Source organism: Formica exsecta, unplaced genomic scaffold (genome assembly GCF_003651465.1).
Source record: "Formica exsecta isolate Colony F162 unplaced genomic scaffold, ASM365146v1 scaffold80, whole genome shotgun sequence".
NCBI classification, from domain to species: Eukaryota; Metazoa; Arthropoda; class Insecta; order Hymenoptera; family Formicidae; genus Formica; species Formica exsecta.
The window spans coordinates 2,706,812-2,728,834 of record NW_021853570.1 but is presented as its reverse complement, the minus strand read 5'-3'; the positions used below and the strand labels follow the sequence as shown (position 1 = coordinate 2,728,834).

Below are 22,023 nucleotides of genomic sequence, written 5' to 3'. Positions count from 1 at the left end.
TGCTGGAGGAAATATTATAAACGTGAAGCGATATTTTTAGAAACGAAAAATTTGGCATCTTTTACGCTTACAATTTAATGTTTTTCAACAAATTGTGAAATTTGTCCTCCTATAGGAATCTTCATAAAATTCAACAGAGAATGACGAAATTATCATACTATGTACAGTTAAATATTAGAAAACTCATAGGTTTTTACGCGTCCTCGTTATATACGGTGTAATATTTCAACTGTAACAATAACAATAACGGTTAATCATTTATCTTTTGATATACAAGATAGCGAATATAAATACGATATGTTATATGGGGCATTAATCTCGCTAGATACGAGTTTAGATTTAACACAACAAACTGCAGCTGGCGAACTACATCTATGCAATTATAAATATTGCTATTAGCCGAGCATAGCATATCAAATTGAATAGAAATATTATACCGCGAACGAGGTTTCCCCAGCACACTCGTCTGGGGGTATTCGTGACATACTCAATACACAAGTGTCTCTCACTGGGAGAATTCAAAATATGCTGTTGAATATACATATTAGTTGATGGAAAAATGAAGAAGGAACAAGTAAAAAAATGATGAGGTTGTATTCGTAAAATATATAGGTTTGCAAATCGTGTACAGGTCGTCGTGGGAGATGACGATTACGTGAGAAATTAGGATGTTAACAAAACCCTTTGGCTACGACGCTTCTGGCTGGACTGTCACTTCTGTCTTCGAGGACAGCCTCCGAAAACGGCTCATGTTTTTATACTAAACATTGATCTCATAAGCAATGAATATACTATGAGGCTTGCTAATAATCGCGATATGCTGATTTTAACGCTAGAAGGTAAAGGTTTTTATATTTTTACTTTATTTAAATTCAAGATAATTGCTTTTTTATACATTAGTAAAACACATATATATAAACACGCAAAGTATTCTCTTATCGTTCCATTTTTATTCATACAAGATAGAATTTAAATTTCACAAGAAAAAAATAAGATTTCCAGCTATTCGAAAAACTTATGCAATATATCTCCTTAACGAATAACTTACATCCTTCTAGGGTTAACTAATAAATGACGAGTATGTATCAAGCAGCAATCATAGTTTGCGGAATGAAGTTTTTAATCACTGTTGCAAACAATTATTCCACGACTGGGACAGACAAATATTGTCGGGCACATATCGCGTGTTCGAGAGAGATTGTGTCAGCGGCTTCTCGGCAGAGAACGGAGAATAACGGCTCGGTAATTAATAATTACCGCAAGGATTAAGGAACATTCTTGTAGCGATAATGCAGTCTGGGAAAAACATTTAAAGAAAAAGAAAACAACCGAGTTAATACACGAATATGTATATGATCGGAATACACGGGGGAAGAGAGACGGATTTCCCGATATAAGAGAGTATCGATATTGTAAATTACTTTTGTGAAAAACACCGAGGAAACACGTGGTAGCCTAAGGGTTAAGAGACCCAGAATCTCTCATTCAAACAGCCGTCGTAGACATAAATCGATTACGATGTATATATACGTTGTATGATCACTCATCTGTTATAATATCTACTTGCATGTTAATGGCGAATATAATATGGCTTTAATATGGCGCAAACGGAGGATCGGTTTTCTTTTCTCGGAATGAATCGTAATGCGCCACCACGGCTATCCTTGCCGACTGATTGTGTGATTACTGATCGGTTTGACTTATTAAACGAGTAAATGGGGTGCGAGGGACTGAACACTTCGGCCACTTTAATCTCTTATCGCTCACTTTTTTCGCTTAATGCGTGGTACGTTTATTATACCACGGGCTGGTAAAGTGAAATCGTGGAACTGGCTGCGAATAATAGTAGTATAAGTCTCCTGAAAAATGATAGACATTTGTTTGCTGTAGCATCGATCTCATTATATTAAATCTGCATCGAGCATTTTCAATTTCAAGTTGATAGAATCGAATCTGTCGTAAATTGACATCACTTGTCTTTGGTGAGATCTCAAATAGGTAGAGAAATCGAAAAGGCGTCTAAGAGATGTCTGAAAGATATCTGTAATGTTAAAACGCCTTTTGGATGTCTTTTTTTTAATGTATGTTATTCAATCTGTAAGAGAGAGTCTTTGTAATGCTTGTGTATGTGTTCTCAGCGCAAAACAAAAAGCCACTATTTGCTGAGACAGCTGCACGAATAGAATTTCCGTAATCTGTTAAAAAATGTGGAACGTGCTCAAAAAGTCAAGCTGACCCAAAATGTCGATTTCGCCAGCTTGGCACCAGATGTTCTCTCAATTTCGCAGCTCGGCGAAGCTGAGGCATGACGTTGCGCCTGTGTCAAAATTAGCAACAACAACGCCGAGGTGCCAAATATCTGTGTACGGCCGCGACGATTTATATTTTCGATCGAGGCGACAGGCGAAAAGGATATTCCGACCCGTTTTCTGACGTCGCAACTGGCGACGATATTTACCGTTAATTAGCGTTAAACTAGCTAACCCAATTTTCGAGAAAATCTTTAAATATCAATCGTGCGATGCAATTGTCGCATATTATTCTTTAATTTTTGCATAAATCTTTCATACACGGAAAAAAAATGCTGTTGCTTCAATTAAAGTCTACGTCACGGGCTGCCACAAACATATATAGTTCATTCAATAATATTTTTATTGGACCAAATATCTGGATAGTTGTTTTAATAATCCAGATATTTGGTCCAATAAAAATATCATTGAATGAATTATATATGTTTGTTGGCAGCCCGTGATGTAGACTTTAATTGAAGCAACAGATTTTTTTCCGTGTAAGATTATACAATACGTCATATTTTAATTTTTTGAAAAAAATTCGTGATAAATTCTTTTAATCTGATTAAGTAAAAAGTTTTCGCCAGTAGAAACATTCCTGATTATTTCATGGGGCATTGATAAGGGTAAAAAATTACCAAAATCCGTACCGAAACTAGAACTATTCTACTGATAAAAAGGTAGACGGCTGTATGACTTTCAAAAGCTTACATATGTTTCGAAAATGAAAGGAAACAAAAAATACTTCTCTTGCCAAAAATATCTCATCTTTCATAAGACTCAACCTGTATTTAAATAATGTATGTTGGCTGCATGTTATAAGAGAAATGCATTTTGTTCTAGACTACTATATCTCATAATCTTTTTGTCTATTCTTTATAGTAAAATACTCATAAAATCTCTGAAAAAAAATTTTTGTAATTTTCAAAGAATTATAAAATTACAGAAATGGATCTCTCGTTTGCATCTTGCAGCACGAATTATTTGGAACAATAGCCATAATTGTAAGTTTTTTGCACAACATTCATATGTGATTTGCGTGGTTCCGATATAACAATGGTTTTAAATTTTTCAATAGTAGTCTAGATTTAAATTTGCGATTACGAATATCTAATTAAAGAAAAATAATAATCGCAAATATTACAATTACTGACTACAGATTTCATTAAGAAATTTTTTATTACAAAGATATTTTACTTAGATATTTTAAAATAATGTCTGTATCAATTTTTTTAATATTCAGTTTGAAATTGCAAGATTTTAACGCATAATATATTAACTGTAATATAAATTATTTCAATGTCGATATCTCTTAATAACACCTATAGTCAGTGTTTGTCAGCGACCAATGCCACCGAACGTCACATAAATTTTCGTAATCGTTTGGTGCGAGAACGTAAATTTTCACGTTTGAGATGAAACTGTCATCATTATTGAATCGACTACATTACTATCAATCTATTATATTATATATATTATATTATCTGTGTAGTAATCTCAACAAAATTGTACGTTGGCATCGATCTCAGCTCGCCATGGAAAAGAAGAATGGGCCGGAAGGCCATAGTGCACATACCGAAGGGCCTGATGGGATGTCGGCTCCACAAGTAGTTACGTTTAATCGGACTGAGGTAGCTATCCCTCAGATAGAACGGTGTGCGGTACTGAGCATAGCTCGGAATATAGGGTGCGTAACTCGGGTACCACCATGGGTCCCGGGTGAACGCACTGATGGGCGCCATCGGTGATGGTTCCAGGAGATCGAAGAACGTCTTCTTACGTAGCAAGGCAGATGGACGCGGCAGAAAGTAATCGTCGTCCAGGAGATTACCTGCGCGCGAGACGATTTTAATTCAGATCAATCGAGAACTGGTTCGCGGATGGTCGTCGAAAGCTGCCGAGAGGTAAGGGTAGGGGTGTATTGTTCATAAATATATACTATGTTATATAAGGCCGCTTACACAGCGGCTGTAAATTGGCCTTGAGACCTCTCTTGTGTGAGCTAGAGCGAAATATTATTAGCAGCGATTGTTTAGCAAATGCTATCTTTACGAGATGATGAAGCTGCTAGAATGAGGTAATTTCTTTATTTACAAGGTTCGTTTTAAAGGATATTTAAACGTGTTATACGCGCGAAATAGCAGTGATAATGCTATAGTGAAAATTAACAAATGTTTATGTAGAGCAAATCCGAATTATATATTTTGCAAATATCAGTAATAATCAGTAATATTGATATGATTATTATTGATTTTTGGGTGAAATCTTATTACTATAATCAATGGAACATAAAACGAAAGAGCAAGTGTATTTTTATTGAAGATCCGTGAAAGTTTAAGAGAGGCAGTTACATAAATCTCGTGAAATACGCGTCTTGACACATTGTGTATTTTAATATTTATCATTATCAATCGCGTACATTTAGCATTTGTTCATCGACGATTTATTAAAATGCCACGCGATTTATTCGAAATCTATCGCGAACAGTCGATAAAGCATCGTCTATATATTTTCGGAGATATATCGCGGATAATTATTTATAATTATAATCTGTATTATATTTCGTATTTAATTCACTTGTGTTAACAAGAGAAACAGTAATTGTCTTAAAACGGGAATGCATATTGTTTATTATTCAATTATTATTATTTATTATCAAAAGTGAACGAAGGTGCAGCGAGGTGTGACAAGCATAGCGGCTGCGGTCGGGAAGACGCTAAAAATGCTTCGAAGCATTGCATTAACCAATCAGAATAAATAAATCTTTACTCTTTTTGTCCTGATTGGTCAATCAAACGCTTCGAAGCATTTGTAGCGTCTTCCCGACCGCAGCTAGCATTACCGCGGCGCGGCGTGAAATTGGCCGCGCAATTTTCAAATTTCCTCTGTCGCGCCCGGCGCTCATCCATTGCACTGGACGCACTGGACGCGAGACATCGTGGGAGGACCGAAGCTTCATTCAATTATACTTCTTTCGTGTTATTTTTCCGCCACAATGTAATAAAGTGCACGTCGCGAAATTTTAAATCGATAGTGTGATAAAAAATGTCACGGAATCGTCGTATTTCAATCATTAACGCGTCTGTCATGCAATGATCGCAGCTAACCCTGTCGTTGCAGGAAAGTGGAAAACGGTGCGAATGAGAGGCAGCGAAGGAGGGAGAGAGGAAGAGGAGAAGAGGAGGTAAGGGAGATGTCGAGCGACAGAGCTTGTGAGTAATTTATTATTTATATTTTATTTGTGTGTTATTTATGCGCGAATTTATATTATCCGAGATACAAAATATTTCTGAAATTAAATATACCTTAACACAAGATTATATTTTTAAAGATATATATATATAAAACATATAATGCACAAATAAGCGGATAAAGTTGTGTTTGAATTTGCATCGGGCAATGAATATTGTACATTCGTGTTTTTTCTACTCACCGTGAATGTCGAACAATCGTTTCGTACTGAACGGTGGGCTTAAATGACGAGCCAAAAGCGGTGATTTACTCGGGTAGAGTCTGTCGATGTCCGCCAATCGGTTCAGATGGTCGGTCCAAGCTTTCTCAGCGTCGAATGATTTCGCTGTAATTTTGCCGTTTGTAGAAATAAAAGCAGAAATTCATCGATTTACAACTTTGCCCATTTCTCTAGACGAACGCGTTGCGAATACTTTTTGCAATAGATTTATAAATACTCTTTTTAAGTAATCTACTTTTTAAATAATTTATTGTATTTAAATAATCTTGTATATATATGGAGAAACACATAAAATCTCTGAATAACTTTAGTTATATATAAATATTTCTAAATAATTGTATTATAAAACTATGCTAAATATGGAAAAAATCAAATTATTTTTTCTTTGTTTATTGACTTTTAAATTACTCTTAATTCCTATATTTAAATTGATGCATTCGCTACGTTTCGTTCAGAATAAAAAATATAATTGATATATTGACATAGCGAAAAATGTATCTCGGACTTCTCGTGTCATTACGTTTATCTTAAGAAAAATATGGCAAGCGCACAAAGGAATAATGTTTGAATAAATTTTATCAACGTATTCAAATAAGTTAAACTCAACTGGATGAGCGAATATATTATAATTGCTTTAATATCTAAAAACTTTATATGTTTTGTGCTCAATTATTATTATATTTATTGATTACTATATTTAGTGTAATATATACAATAAAATATATTTTTTATTCTAGTTCCTTTTTGCGCTTAACAAAATGTATTAAAAATAAAAGAAGCGGGCGCGATTTAATTAGAAGACATCTTTGACCCTAAAAACATATACATTGTTTTTTCTCTTTTTTCAATTAAAAAGAGGACCAATAATATTTGCATAACATACACTTTCCGAAACTCAATCAAAAATTTAATATAAAGTTTCATATATAAAACTATTCCATTACTAATTTACAATCGATCTTTCTGATAAATACGTTACTTTTATATCAGTTCCTAATAACACATCAGATTGATTGAATTTGTTTATATGGCCCAAAATTTGCCGAATTAATTTTTGCTTTGCGCTTCATTTTCTCCTTCTTTTAGTATTTTAGCGCACAAGCAGTTTTGTTCTTAATCACTTTCGCAATATTCGCTTTTTTAATAATAATCGCTTTATACGAAGCACATAAATATACATACACAAATACATCATGCAGGAAATGTAGCATGCTATTAATACATTTTATTAAACAAATTGGGGAAATATTTGACAAGCTACAAATATATTATTTCTAAATATTTTAAATATATTATTCAATTTATATGAGAATATAATAAAAATTATGCAAGTTATACGAGCGCGTGATTCTTGTTATTTTCGCGTTTAATTAGCGAATGACGGCTCTTTAAAATATAATTAGGGAGTTTGTCGAAACTTTGAGTTGTAGTACATCAACTAGACGAGCTATTTCAAACTCTCGCTTAAAGTTACAGCTCGGTTTGTTTATGGCAAGTAGAGGAAGTTAAAAAGTACTAGGGTTCTGTCCCTATGTTTCATATTCTTGTAAGCCGTGCGCGTTTACTAAAAAAATCAAATATTCTTTTTTATATCATAATAAGTTTCTAAACGAAAGCTGGCATAAACTGGCGCCATACACGAGCATGTGTGTAAAAAATAAAAGAAATATCAGAGTTGTCACAAAAAATAGCATGACGTTACGTAAAGTGAAAAAAAACATACTAACCTGGTGGAAAAAAGCTGCTTCAAAAAGTCGGTGTCGAAAAAAGCTGCGGCGGTTCGTGTCGTCAAAAAACGGCTCGGTTATCAAAATTTGTAATGAAAAAAAATTAGAGATATAATGAGATCGGTATTATTAAAATACGACTCATATACCTGATTATAGATGATTGTTTAGACTACGGCTTACCAAACTATCTTTCTATTAATTATGCGCTCGGCGCTATCCATGAAACTAGTGAAAGCTCGGCATTAGCACAAATTATCAATTTTATAAAGGTAAATCGATTTCATTGTATGCGTTTTATACTGTACGCTATCACTAAATAATAGCTTTAAAGCTGCATATGCGTTATTTAATTTCTAATTTAAATTAAATATTTACTTAATATTTGTGTTTAATCTATCTTTCTTTGCTAAAATGATGACTATATTTGATTTATTAATATTTTTCATTTCGAGCTATTGATTTGTGGCTGCGATAATTTTCCTAAGTTCCATAATCAGTAGCGTTTGATATTAGTTACTAATTTTCTACTTTCTGTCAGAAGTTGCACGGTTAATTTATCACATCTTAAACTTGAATAACTTACGTAAAATCCTTCATTAAAAATCGGTGCCTACTAAAATCCGATGCGTAATCTGATGTGAACTATATACAGTAATTGCGGCAATCCTGTATGTACGTTGCGGCGATCCGTGTACGTCCGTATAATCATCATAAATTAGCAATCGTTAATTATGCAGTTCCAGTCAAAAGAATTACATTTAAAGGCGGATCGCTTAAAAGCTAGAAACGGGTTTCTGGGGAAGGGAAGGTTCAAATTAACGAAAAAAGTACATGCCATATCCTGAAAAAGATAGAAATTTCTGGATCTGGTTGTAATTAATTGCACGTTAATCTGTCCATTGTTAGTAAATACGCGTGCATGTATTATTATCGATTAGAGCGTGTATTAAAGAGAACTTTCGATTTTTCTCGGCATCGCCTTGAATCTCCTGTATTTATAATATCACTTCACGTTAGATCGTAAAAAAGAATCTCTTTATAATTTATTATAGATATCATATATATATGTGTGCGTATATATTATATATGTATGTATTTATAAAGAGAGTTCCTGTGTTTGTGAATTGCATTATAATTATAAATGTATTTTTATGTGTATATATTTGCATTATTATTTGCTTTACTTGTACGATATTATGGCATAAATATATATATCTGTATTAACAAAAAAAAAATTATGAGGAGATAGGCGACATTGCAATGTCTGAAAAATCGGAAGCACGAATTAGAACGCGTAAGCGTCGAGAGAAAATTTCCAGCTTTTTCAAGTTTTGGCGGCCATGTTCTAATTAAATTTATTATTATTTTTTTTTTTAAGATTTTCGAAAAGGAGAATTTTTCTTCCGCACGATCCTTTTTCGCCAGCTTTGTTCACATACGCATGATCCATATATGTCTTATTCCCTTCCAGTAGAGCTATCATACGGTCACATCATACATTCTATGCCAATACATGCAGATCCCTTTTGTTTTTATAATTATTTTCTAATTTGTTATACGCTTGCGTGTATAATCATTGCCTAAAGTAGCGTTTATGATGATCGAAAAAACCAGTCTTTCCATCGTTCTATCCCACTTTCGAGTCGCTTTTTTTATATTTCCCTTTTGGCTCATTGACTTTTCTCAATCAAGCTGTGACCTCCACCTCAGCTGCAAGAGTTAAGGATTTCTGAATAGTACGTGCCCGCATTCTGTCTCTGTAATTGTCGCATGTCAGAAATCAAGAAATAGAATACGAAATGTTTAAAAAAAATCGTCAAATGTTTTCATAATTTCCTCCACAGCTATTGTCTTTATGAAAAAAATAGAAGAGAAATATAATATACACATATTTTATTACTTAAAATTATTTTGAAATAACCTGCTTTTTTAATAAAGAGATAATGTCTAACAGAGTTTGACATATCTTTTTCGATATATTAGTCATTAATAATTAAGCACAAATATTATATATATTTAAGACAATATATAAATTTATTTTTCTAAATTTATTCTCTGCACATTGTATGATATATCATTTCATATATTTTATCAGACTGAAAAAGATAAAAAAATATAAAATATGAAACATAATTGTGGGCAAAAAATGTTTATCAAAATATTAATTTATGATGTATCTTATTAGATTTTGTTTCTATAAATTTTTTAATATACAAGTTCGTAGCTTCCCCTGTCTCGTTCTTATAAATCGAATTTTCGATTTCAGTTCCCGATCGCATTGCCTGTTGTCAAAATAGTCTTGTAAAGTGTTTATTTTCACGGAGATTCGCGGGATTTTTTCGATGACCGTCTTAATATGTATATCAAAAAGAAGGAAGGATCGTGTGTTGGCTTTATTTAGGGTTGCAAAACGCATTGTTTTTGTATTAATAAGCGGGTAACATACCGTATAATAAATTACGATGTGTTGTATAGGTGTAAACCGATGTGTATATGTATGTAACTTTATTGCTATGCACACAAGATCTTTTTTATACAAAGTTGTGTTATCCTATACAGTGTTTATAATTTAAAAGTATATGTTTTTTAAACGTGTAATTCAAAATATTCACTAATATTTAAAATTTGCTAATATTATAATATTTAACTTAAATATTAAACTTCTAATATTCAAATTATCGTGTAAATAAAATATCTATCTAATCTGTTTGATAGTTCGATGTTTGATAATTTACGTTTAATTATAATTAATAAAATCAACAAACATTAACAAAAAATTGCCGAAAAATTATGGCGTTGCATTTTTAAAAAAAGCATTGTCGATTGCGAAAATGTAATACGCGAAACGATCTGTTAGGCGTATCTAAAACGCTAAGCGATCACTCGCTTGCTACATCTACGGAGTAAAGAAGCATCTACAAATGTGTATGTATAGTATAACATGTTATAATAAGTATGAAGATATTTTTTTTAAAGCGGGTTTATACTGGGGAGAGGATTATGCGCACACATGACATTAGTCAATCGTCTTTCGTAAGCAATGATGTCGCGTTCGGGAAGTGAGCACGATTCGCTCTTTGGTCTCCCATTTTCGGGAGATCTGTTGGCGTCTAAGGTTGCTCAAATCGATGATGCGATTCAGTATAAGCCACTTGTTGGGTTTAGCGCCTGAAAATCAGAAATCAAAAACCTCTGCTCAGCAGCGTGCGAGACCGCATATAGTTGAACGATTTGACAATGATACCCCATTTCGATGACTTTGAATCGTTACTGGACATATAACGGCGAGCTAGAAAATATTTTGTTTCTAGAGACGAGATCACAGGACGACACCTCGGGCACGTATGATCCATGTGTGATCCATGAACGACGGTGAGCGATGATCCGTGATGCCTCGATTTAACGATAGAAGATGATATCGATAATGGTCGAATTACTTGTTACTCGTTGAAATTAGAGATGGTTATAATTATTAGAAGTATGCGATGTAGAAAAGAGAAAATTCTATATATTATAATGGATATATATATATTTCAAGTTTATTTAATCATAATCAATAATGAAAATTCTCTAAAATCTCAAAACTGATCATGTTAATGCTTTTTATTTTTAATGTGAAGATAGATTATATATTTATGAGATGTGATTTTTAAAATCTATTAAATTAGGATATTAAAGCGATAATGAAAAGCAATGTTAATTCAGCATAGGCGTACTTGAGACAGTTTTGTAATATTTGTCATAATTATTATCATATATCGGGATCGAGATATAATTTTGATATATATAAAGAGGAGAAATATCCAATTAGATGTTTCGTTAAAAATGTTATAATCCACCCCAGGCTGTCTTAATTGTATGTTATGACGGACTATATTCTATCATAAATCTACAATGTCTTGTCAACGTCGATCTTGAGTTCAGTCTCGATTAATAATTAATTAGGATCTAAAAATAAGGATATATGACTCTAAGTGGAACATCGCGAGGCAGAAAAGTCTTCAGAGATATTGAAACATATTGTACATATATTTATACGTACGAATAGATATGCATGTGTTCTCATATATATATATATATATATATATATATATATATATATTCCTTGATATACGGATATGTTATCTATCGTCGGTTTTCAGAAACGCATGGAAAAAGTTTGAATTACACGCTAATTACATTCACCTATGATGAAAGCGTAAAGTGCGTTCCGCTGTTACATTGCAGGAATACTACGGGAGTACAGGACACGGGATCGAGGATAACTGTACAGTGATCATAATGACTATGCGGTATTAAATGCAAACCAGAGATATCACGTTTCTACGTTATCTCATGTTCCATTTATTACTACCTACGCCATTCTCTTGAAGATATATATATATATATATATATATAAGTCTAATAACTTATAGATACAAAGAGATGCGTAAAATAATTAGTATTACACATGGTATGTGACGTATGAAGATATATATAGACATGATTATTTTGATTATTATTATTGTGATTTACAATGAAACTAAACAAACGAACCAATTGACACATACGTTCGAAAAGTGCATACGCATTTTACATGTCAGGGGGGCACTTGGTAGCATAAAATCAGGACCGCGGATGAGGTAAACGGAGGTGGGGGGGGGGGTAACAAGTCCTTTTTTTATGGTTGTCTCTTTCTGTTTGTCCCTTCGGTTAAGTGTGCAGGCAAGGTGGAGGGCAAATATGTGGTGTACGATACCTCTCCGGGAAGGCGTTTCTGGCTTCTGAGAAAGGCCCGGAGGGTCGCGTGCATGCATGCGTAAAATGTGACAATGTCTTTCTCTCAAGAATGATAATCGTTTGTTTGTTTCTTTTCTTTAAGAACACCGGCCAGAAGCCAAAAGCACCGGGTTGTTATACATCGAGAACTTAATCTAGGAAGGTCCACGAGAACAAGTGTAGTTATCTGTTAACATATTTTGGTACGATACGGTGATTTCCGTGATCCATTCTGCGCGTTCATGCTTTTTCTCTTATTCCCGTCACCCGGTTCTATTCTCGTCATTTTTTTCTCGCATTCTCTCACACTCCCTCTCTCGCTCTCGTTCGATATCGAGGTATTATAAGAGTTTTCGTTTCGTTTCGGGCTTTCGATTTCTTTCTCTAAGACGCCGTTTACTTTCTTTTCTTTCGCTCACAGTTCTTTAGTACGTACCGGGGGTGAAGCGTTCTACGGGTTTGTACTGGTGGGGATACAGCTGCCTAGGCGAATAACCGTAGATCTCACGGTGCACGGGTAGATACCTGAAAAAGAAACGTAATTGTGTTAATATTATAATATTTTGCAGAATAGCGGCTAAAGATATCATGAATGCCTAATTTACAGTTTTTAATATTTAATATTTTTTTTTAATATCTTTCTAATATTTCTTTATTTAAATAAAATTCTAGAAATTATATGTGTGAATTAAATATTTTGCTACGACATAACGAATATTATAACTAAAAAATAAGAGTGAAATTTTACTTAATCTGGCACAAATTTATATTTAGATTTTCGTATTTTTTAGGTCTCTGCCAAGAGAATCGATATATCAGAGATATGTCAGGAATACATTTATTAGACAACATGACTGTTTAAAAATGTGACAATATGGTTTTTTCTTTCTGATATCTTATTATTCTGATTTATAACTATTAATTGGATATATATGTATATATGTTTTTTTTTTAATCGTGAACCGAATTTTATTTTATACGCGACTATATATAATGACAATGAACGAAAAAAAAAAAATACGCATACACACCTGTATCCGGGAACATTAATACGGTCGGCTGCGTGAATCGGATTTTCGTAAATTGACTTTCCAAACGGCCAGGTGGATTGCAGCTCAGGATAATCCGAGCGGAAAATGCCACGGGGCCTGTGAGTGTGCTCAGGAGCTCTGATGTCATCAGTGCCTGTTTTTATTCCGTTTTATTAAAAAAATATTAAAACGCTCTCTCTCTTTTTGACGTTGTTTATAAATTGAACAATGTAAATAAAATATAGAGTTTCATAATATAATAAAATATTTGAAAAAATTTAACAAAATGTTAAAAAGTACATGTGCATTTTAAAATTATCTGACAAATATAAAAAGTATATTCTCGTATTTTATTGAAGCTTCTTATTTAAAAAAATGAGTTTTTTTTTTAGATTAAGTATGAAAACGCGATTTATAAATATATATAATTTTCCGAAAAGATATGCTCTTATAAAAAAATATTAACTCATTGCCAGTGCGAAAATATTTAAACAGCTCGTTTTATGCGGATCATTCGCGGCAATTAACATAAATTCAAAACGTACAAATGTTGGAAATTCAAAGATAATATTACGCAGACAATGTATATATCTCACCTTTCAGGGCCCGTACATAACTCTGCCAAAATTTCGCCTTCCTTGTGATGGGCTCGTTGCGCCCGATCATATCGAGATTGCTTCTGAATCGCGCGTCCATTTTACCACTTTACTGAACTGCTAACCACACTCGTTCGCTGAAGAAAGCAAGCAAAAGAGAAATAAACAGACAGTCAAATAAGTATGTTTTTTTTCCGCCCGGCGGATTCGTAAATCGCGAGAATGTAACAAAAACGAATTTATCGAGTTTCAAATTGTTTGATGTTTTGTAGAAACTGCTCTTCCTCGCATAAAAGATTGCCGTATACATGGGAGAAGATTGTCAGAAGGCAAAGTTAAAAAAACATATAATGTATCTTAGAACTATCACGCTTTTTATATCATAGATTCTTTTAGCAGTTTGGATGTTAATCAACTTTCTGTTAATAAAATGTTTTAACTATTTTCGCATTATTTAAACAACATTTTTATTTTAATTTGAGTATTATTTTAATTGGGGTAATATTGAAAATAGCATTTAATTAAATTTTTATTACAAAAAATTAACTTAAAAATTTTTCAAGATAAAATGCGATAAAACATGTAAATATATATATTTTTAACATTGTATAATATTCAAATTCTCTACAATCTTTTATGTATGTGTACGGCATTTTTAATTAGTAATTTACAAGTTAAGGAAATAGAAAATACGATTAGATACACAAGAATGTTAGGAAATGAAGAAAACCATGCGAAAAGAAGTTCTATGTTAAAAGAACTTTGACTCTTTTATTTTTTTGAATAGGATAGAAATGAATCACAATTTATAGATTTCCTCTGCAAATGCAACTGAAAGTAGAACTTTTACGAGAAAATCTCATAATAAGCGATATACAAAATTCCAATGGCTTGAGTCAATTGCATAAGCCACATTAAATTTAACGATTTACGTACTTGTGGCTGTGCTTTTTTAAACTTGCTACAGTAAACTGTGCGCTATTTTCGCAATCCATTATCGTGAGGTAGCCATTCTCTTTATTTATGCACGGTATATAAGCCAATCCTGATGAATGAATTTGTAGATCTAGTTTAATAATTTGCTGACTTTAGAAAAAAATCGCCATTCTTAGTATTTCTTGCGTATTGTGTGTTACATATGATTTGATAAATATTAAAAATAAAATAAGCGCGTTATATAAAGTATTATATATAAACATTAAATAATGTTTAATGATATTAAATGGAAATATAAAAAATTAAGAAGATTTAGATCTAAATATCTTCGTTTTTTAACGTGAAATATTTTAACATCTAAAAAAAAAATGTTTTAACGTTATTTTTAAATCGGACTAACGGTATTAAAGACAGATTTATAATTCGAAAATTATTGTCACATAACGGTGTCCCGTTTTCGATCGCGTGCAAAAGCAGGATTGGTTCGTAACGTCCTTTGCATCGGCCAATCGTAGTCTGTAGCAGAAAATGGGAGCAACGTTTTTCTTTTTGTTGACGCAACGGATGCCGCTAATTTTAGCGTCACGCATACTTCATAGTCGCCCTGGATCGCCCGAGCGTTTTCGTAGATATTCCCGTTTCATTCTCGACGCGAAGACTGAAGGTCGTGAAAATGAAGTGAGAAAATAAGATTTCTTCGCGTTGCTCTTATTTAAAAAATATATCCGATTTATTCTTGTATTAAATGCATATATATTAAATGAATATACGATATATAGTATTAGCACATTATATTTAACACAAATATCTTAAATTTGTGTTGATTCTTTTCAAGACACATTATTACAAAATAATATTAAAATTATAAAATTTTATTTTATATTTGACGCCGTTATTTTTAGAATCTATGCAAACAAGAAGTAGCCTAATTTTAGATTCAGAGCTCTTTAAAACAATAAAATAATCAAAGCAGAATAATTTTTCTAAGAACACAAATCTCTTAAAGTTGCCAAAATTAGATTTAAATTAATTTTTTCAAGTTCTTTAGAAAAAAAAAGTTTGAAGCTGTGTTAGACACTAAACTCTGACTAGATCTGTGAACGGTTAGAAAAATAGCCGGGTATCTAAAGTTTTTTTGCGGTTTGTTCTCCAGTCTGCACACAATTCTCGAGCGGATGAAAAGGAAGGCGGCGCGACGCGACGTGACGCAAGAGTTCCGGATTCGCGGTCGTTATATTTAGACTAGCCCGGGCCCCGATCCGTTTTTAGTTGGTAACAGGTGGAAGCGTCGCGAGAGAGAGGTGCCCCGTGCTCGGAGACAGCATAGTCGACGTGTCTTCATGTGTGACTTTGACCGATTTTCGCGAATCCCCATTGGAGGCTCATGGTATCGCCAACGATAATGACCTTCGAAGCCCTGGTACCATGGCAGTTCTCACCGCCGAATCTCGGCTGACGCATATAACTCGAACTTACGCTTTTATGATCTCACGTTTTGTGGATAAAAGAATTGTACGCATCTTAAACATAACGTGTCACGTATATTTAGAGAAAACAATTTTTTTTAGATATTTTAAATCCCGGAAAAATTATATATATATTTTCTCTCTATAAAAAATCTAAATCTAAAAAAAAATTCGAAAGTGATGTTCTCGTCATACTTCGATTTAATAATATTCCATTAATATGAAATCTTGTGAGATTAATAATATATTGTATGTGTATGTGATTAACTGGATATGTATATATATATATATATATATATAAGATTAACTGGAGTACCGCGCGTGTTGGAATCTTGATTCGCCGGAATTACTTTCACCAGCTCGCATTCTGAGAATGTGTATGTCCGAGAATATCTTGACCTTAAAATCGTATCCACGTGGAAATGGGTTGAGCCGCGAGTATATCTTGATATGTTAACCAATTGATTTCTATGGGATACTGTATTGAAACGGATTAAGAGAGATTTATCAATGATCTCTGCAAAAACAAGATGCTACATGTATAGTGATAATTAAATCAAATATATAAAGCGAGTGAAAAAATTGCGCGATTAATGAGGGGATTGAAAGCAAAGAATCGCATTTTTGTCGCGTGCGTAATACAGATTGTGCCGCGATGATGCAGCGCCGGAAGAAAAGCGAAGGGGAAAAGTGTGGGCGCGCGTGGTAGAAGGGATAGATTACATCCCCATCCGGACGCGCGTGGTAATCTAGATGGCTTCTAAAAATATACATGGCACGGTCAAGCAAATCATCTGGGATGTGGGTTCAAAAACTGAAATACGTCCCACCGCCTGCACAGTCGATACTTCGCGATGACTCGAAAGCTCGATTAATCATCATTGAGATATTTTAATAAAGGCTAGTTGCTTTTTACAAATGAGGAAAAATCGATCTTTAATCATATAAATATGTGCACATTTATTTTAAAGTGGTATATGAATATTATATTAATAACTTTAATACTATATAATATCTAATATATTATAATACACGAAGCTTTTACTAAAAAAAAAATAAAATAAAACAAAATCAGGAATATTAAAGCAATATTATAAACGCTATTATGTGAAAATAAAGTTTTGAATATATTTTTTTATTATCGCGTTTTGTGGTTTATTGTATGCAAGACGGAAATTCGCGCAAGCGAATTGTTTTCGGATACGTCATTGCGTTACACGCGCCATGAAAGACACGTGACGCGAAGAATTAAATAATCTGGAGATTTGGCACTCTCTCGCTAACACGTGCGGAACTTTAATGTACCTCCGAATGTGCGTTGCAATGGCATTACGGTTTATGACTGCTATGGCACTTCCACCTGTCGTCCTAGCATTCTTGGCTGAAAATCGCGCAACACCCGCGCCACGCGACCTCGTAAGACAGCCAAGCTTGACATAACATCATCGGATTAAATAACAATACATTATATCCATTGTTAAAATCCACATTGATTCAAGAATAAACTTATAAAGTGAATTAATCATCGATAATTTAGGAACTATTGTCATAAAAAAAATTTTTAGTTTTCCTATCTGATTACAAGCGCTTTACGTAATGAAGCGTGATGAAGACTCACGATGATTAACACGTCATAGTGATTATTCTTTGGAATAAAAGCGTGTGCTTTTTGTGTACATTGATAGTGCGATTGACAGTGTTAGAAAGGGATGTTGAAGACTTGTCAAGCGAGAGCGGTCGAACGCGAGTTTTGTTAAAGTACACGTTTCTTTAGATTCTGGGCATCGCGTGGCTCGTCCGTTAGAAGTCCGTAGATTCCGCGATTCGCGTGGAGAAAAACTTTCGCAATATTAATGTCGAAAAACTTGATCGGCACCGAGGAGACCCGGCACGTTACAGTGATGAAACGCGAGAAGCACGCGGGAAAGTAGTAAGCGTCCGCTCGTGTCAGACGGCGCCGTTTGAAATAGGGACACGCGGCGACACCGTGGATTGCGATTATCGCACGTTTCATTACTTTGGCCTTGGTCTCACGCACTGTTTACGTTCATTTCTTTTATATTATATATTATTTTAATTTTAAATTTGATAAATAAAAAGAAGAGAAAGTAGATTTTATCATACGTTTACTTTTTTAATATGCTTTTAAAATAAAGGTAGATTTCACAAGCAAAAATAAATTTCTTTATATTATTTACTTTTTAAAGAAGTGGATTATAATAAAAGTATTATAATAGTTTGTAGGATTAAGATTATTTTATCGCGGCAGAAAGTTTATTTTATTTTATTTTATGCAAAATCTAATATCATGTTTTATCAGGATATTTAAATAAATTGACACCAATGGGGTCCCATTTGTTATGACAGGTTAAAATTTAGGATCGATTATGATTGTTTGCAATAATGTTAAATTCGATCTCGAGGCGGACAAAAAGTAGTAGTGTCCCCATTTGGTCGGACTTGTCGTTTAACTCGGCGAGACGTTGGCTAGCACTTGCGATGACGTACTCCATAATATTAGCAAGTCCATCAATCTGGAACGTATTTAGTTACGAGAACTAGATTTCGTAAATTTCTTATTTTAAATTTTTCAGTCACGAAAGTGCGCACAGATGCGGATGACGATGCACAAATAATATTGGATTAATAATAGACAAATAATAAACTAGAAATTAGAATGTTCTTTTCCAAATAAATAAATTATAAATTATTATTAAATATATTATAAATTAATTATTTATTAAATAGACTTTTTTTATCGGTGATGATTATAAGAACACTTAATATTTTTTTTTTGGTAGATTTAAAATTTACTTTACAAAAATTGAAATGTTTGTTTAATCTACAAATGAGTTTAATTCAATGAAACTTGTTTATTGCTAAAAACAATTAAGATCGCCCAAACTCTTTCAGCGACAAAAAAATGTGACAAGAATGTAAAATTCAAATCGCGATTCCCCTTCATTGATAATCAAATTGTATATATATGTATATATATATGTATATCGTCGACCGAGAATAGCCGGATCAGCGCGATCCGCCAAGATCGATGTGTTTGTTTAGCCGTTCCCTTTCTACTGATTTGTATATATATATATTACACATTTTATATTTTATATATTTTTTTATTATATATATATGTATATGTATATATATGTACAACAATATATAATACACATACATATATATAAATATATATAAAATATAAAAAAATATATATAAATCAGTAGAAAGGGAACGGCTATAACAGACACGTCGGTCTTGGCGGATCGCGCAGATCCGGCTATTCTCGGTCGACGGTATAAATACGCGATCGCGCGCGCGTGCGCCTTACATAAGCTTTAAACAAATCTCTGCCAATTATTATAAACAATTTGCCATTTTGTGAACGATTGGCATAAGCTTGACAATCGTCAGGCAGAGTACGCTCAAATGCCACGCGAGCCTCAAATTGGTATTGCAATAAAAAGGAAACCAAGACCACCGTACGCGCGCCGGCCATTGCCAAGTCGCTTCCACGAAATTAGAATGCACCGGACCGCTCTATAGTCATTGTATTCATCGCATGCAATAAATCTCAACTCTTAAGAGAGCTCCAAATCATTTCGCAGCAGATTAGATCATTTATTAGAGCGATCGTCATAAATTCTTGTAGATCCGCTCTCTTCTCAATAATTTCTCCGAAAAATTGTCTATATTTATTGCTTGTAATTGATGCTTTTCAACGATTATCACGCAATTGCGTTAATGAATCTTTAATCATTAAAACCCTAAGAGACAGAAGGAGAGAGAGACAGAGAATCTTAAAGAAAAATGATTATTTAATTAAATTAATAATATCGTCAAACATGGGTTAGAATATTTAATTACATTTCGCGTGCATTTTTAATTGTTTGTATAAATCTTTTTAAAAAATATAAATACTGAAAAATTTAAACAATATATAAAATTAAAATGAAATTTTTTCCTAATAGAGAGGAATTATTTATTGAATAATTGAATAATCTTTTACATTACAATCAATAACTTTATTTAGATTGTAAAGAAATTTTACAAAAATCAGCAAAGCAAACATTTAAATAACATATATTACGCAATGGCGCAAGTTCATGTTATTCTTTCATCTTATTGAACGATACCTGGATATTTTTATATATACAACTGTACTTGATTTTAAATATACAGCTGTCAAAGAGAAACGTCATTGTTTTACACAACAAAAATAGCAATTCGGTCACGCAAAGCAAAGATACCGTGTTAGACGTGAAAGAGGTCGCGATTATTAATGGCACACACAAATAAAATTGACATAGATTAAAATAACATTAAACAATTATTGATCGATGAAATAAGACTAAAATTTCCTATTTCAAGATATAATTATAATAATTTATTATTATTATCTCTTGCAATAAACTGTGACAGGTCTGACATAATTATAGAATTAATGCTCCACAATTTCTTTTTTGTTTACATATATTGTTTTTCATACATAAATATAATTACATAAACCAGGAATATTAATTGTAATTATCGATTAATCTTCATCAATTCATGAGTATATGTTAGTGACATCATTAATCACACACATCCGTTTTACACACACATACATACGCACACAAAAGAATGAAATAAAAGACAAAGTAAGTCGTTGGTTAACATGTGATTAACACGCGTTCTCGCGTGAATGGTTAGTGGAAGAGCGAGTTCCTACTAAATAAATGCGTCGCAGCAGAGGAGGACCACGTTCAATTAGGTATTTCTTTCTTCACTGCCACACAGTAGATCGAGGACGCGCTCGTTTTGAGACGCATCGGAAAATCGGGCTGTTTCTCGCGATCTCCGGTGATCCCCTCGATCATCCCTTCGGTGCACTCGCGATGGCGCTCACGTCGCCCTTTCGCTACCCCGTTCTCACCCTCTACGTACCCTCTCATTCGTAGCGAAAACTTCTCTCCGCGTTTCTTTTTTTTTCTCTCTCTCGAGGAAAGAAGAAAGAGATCTTGCGATTTCCGACCGGTAATTTTTTGATCAGAGAGAAAGAGAGAGAGAGGGAGAGAAGAGGAAAAAAAAAGAGAGATGCAGGCCTTTACCTAAGTATTTCGGACGACCGTTCGGTTCGAGGATTGGACCTTAGACTGGACGGCTGCCGCCAAAAGTGCGGACTAGTATATCGCTGGTGCTATACACGGTGGCGCCGATCTGGCGACGGGTTCCAACGATAAGCCACGCGACATTTATGGCACAACCCCCGCCAGCGAAATGCGATTGGTCAAACGAAGTTCCCTCGTAAGAAGGAAGACGAGGGAAGAGAGCAGAATGTGCGCGCCGTAGCTTCCACCGCAGCTTCCACCTTCGCTGCAGCTCAATTGCACTCGTGACTGCGCACTCGCCATCCGCAATTTACGACGGTAATACGCGCACTGTACTAACATACAATAGCGTCGTATACCTCGATATTTGAAAATCGAGAACGCATGCACGAATTCCTGAACGTGGTGCGCAGAAACAGCGGCGTTATATAACGTTAATGTAAGTCGCACACGCGTTTTCTTGATGCGAATACTTGAGAGAGAATAGCCTCTCGTATAGATTTATGAGATTTATATTTTTGAACTATTACGCGCGCGCGTGTATGCTTTTACTTTTATCTAAAAAAATATTGACATGGTCCCCGCAAAACTATGATAAAATAAAAGCTCTGCTGTCTGTTAATTCATCATAATAATATAGAACAGTTATT

General features: G+C 33.7%; 1 protein-coding gene across 3 annotated transcripts in view; it reads right to left on the bottom strand.

Annotated features, from left to right (window-relative positions):
- The window catches only part of LOC115244265, a 22,741-nt gene extending 1,211 nt beyond the window's left edge, over window positions 1-21,530 (bottom strand). Inside the window, exons 1-7 of one of the 3 annotated variants that reach the window (XR_003885349.1) lie at window positions 21,374-21,530; window positions 13,879-14,015; window positions 13,283-13,436; window positions 12,688-12,776; window positions 5,725-5,868; window positions 3,868-4,122; window positions 1,182-1,296 (exon numbers count right to left, since the gene is read on the bottom strand). Coding sequence is in view for 2 of the 3 variants with exons in the window: in XM_029821795.1 (XP_029677655.1) it covers window positions 1,777-1,859; window positions 3,868-4,122; window positions 5,725-5,868; window positions 12,688-12,776; window positions 13,283-13,436; window positions 13,879-13,978 (825 nt within the window). In the remaining variant the exon portion in view is untranslated. Of the gene's footprint in view, window positions 1-1,181; window positions 1,297-1,767; window positions 1,860-3,867; window positions 4,123-5,724; window positions 5,869-12,687; window positions 12,777-13,282; window positions 13,437-13,878; window positions 14,016-21,373 lie in introns of all 3 variants that reach the window. The other 2 variants (XM_029821795.1, XM_029821796.1) reach the window with 2 other exon arrangements.
- Window positions 21,531-22,023: the final 493 nt, after the last annotated feature.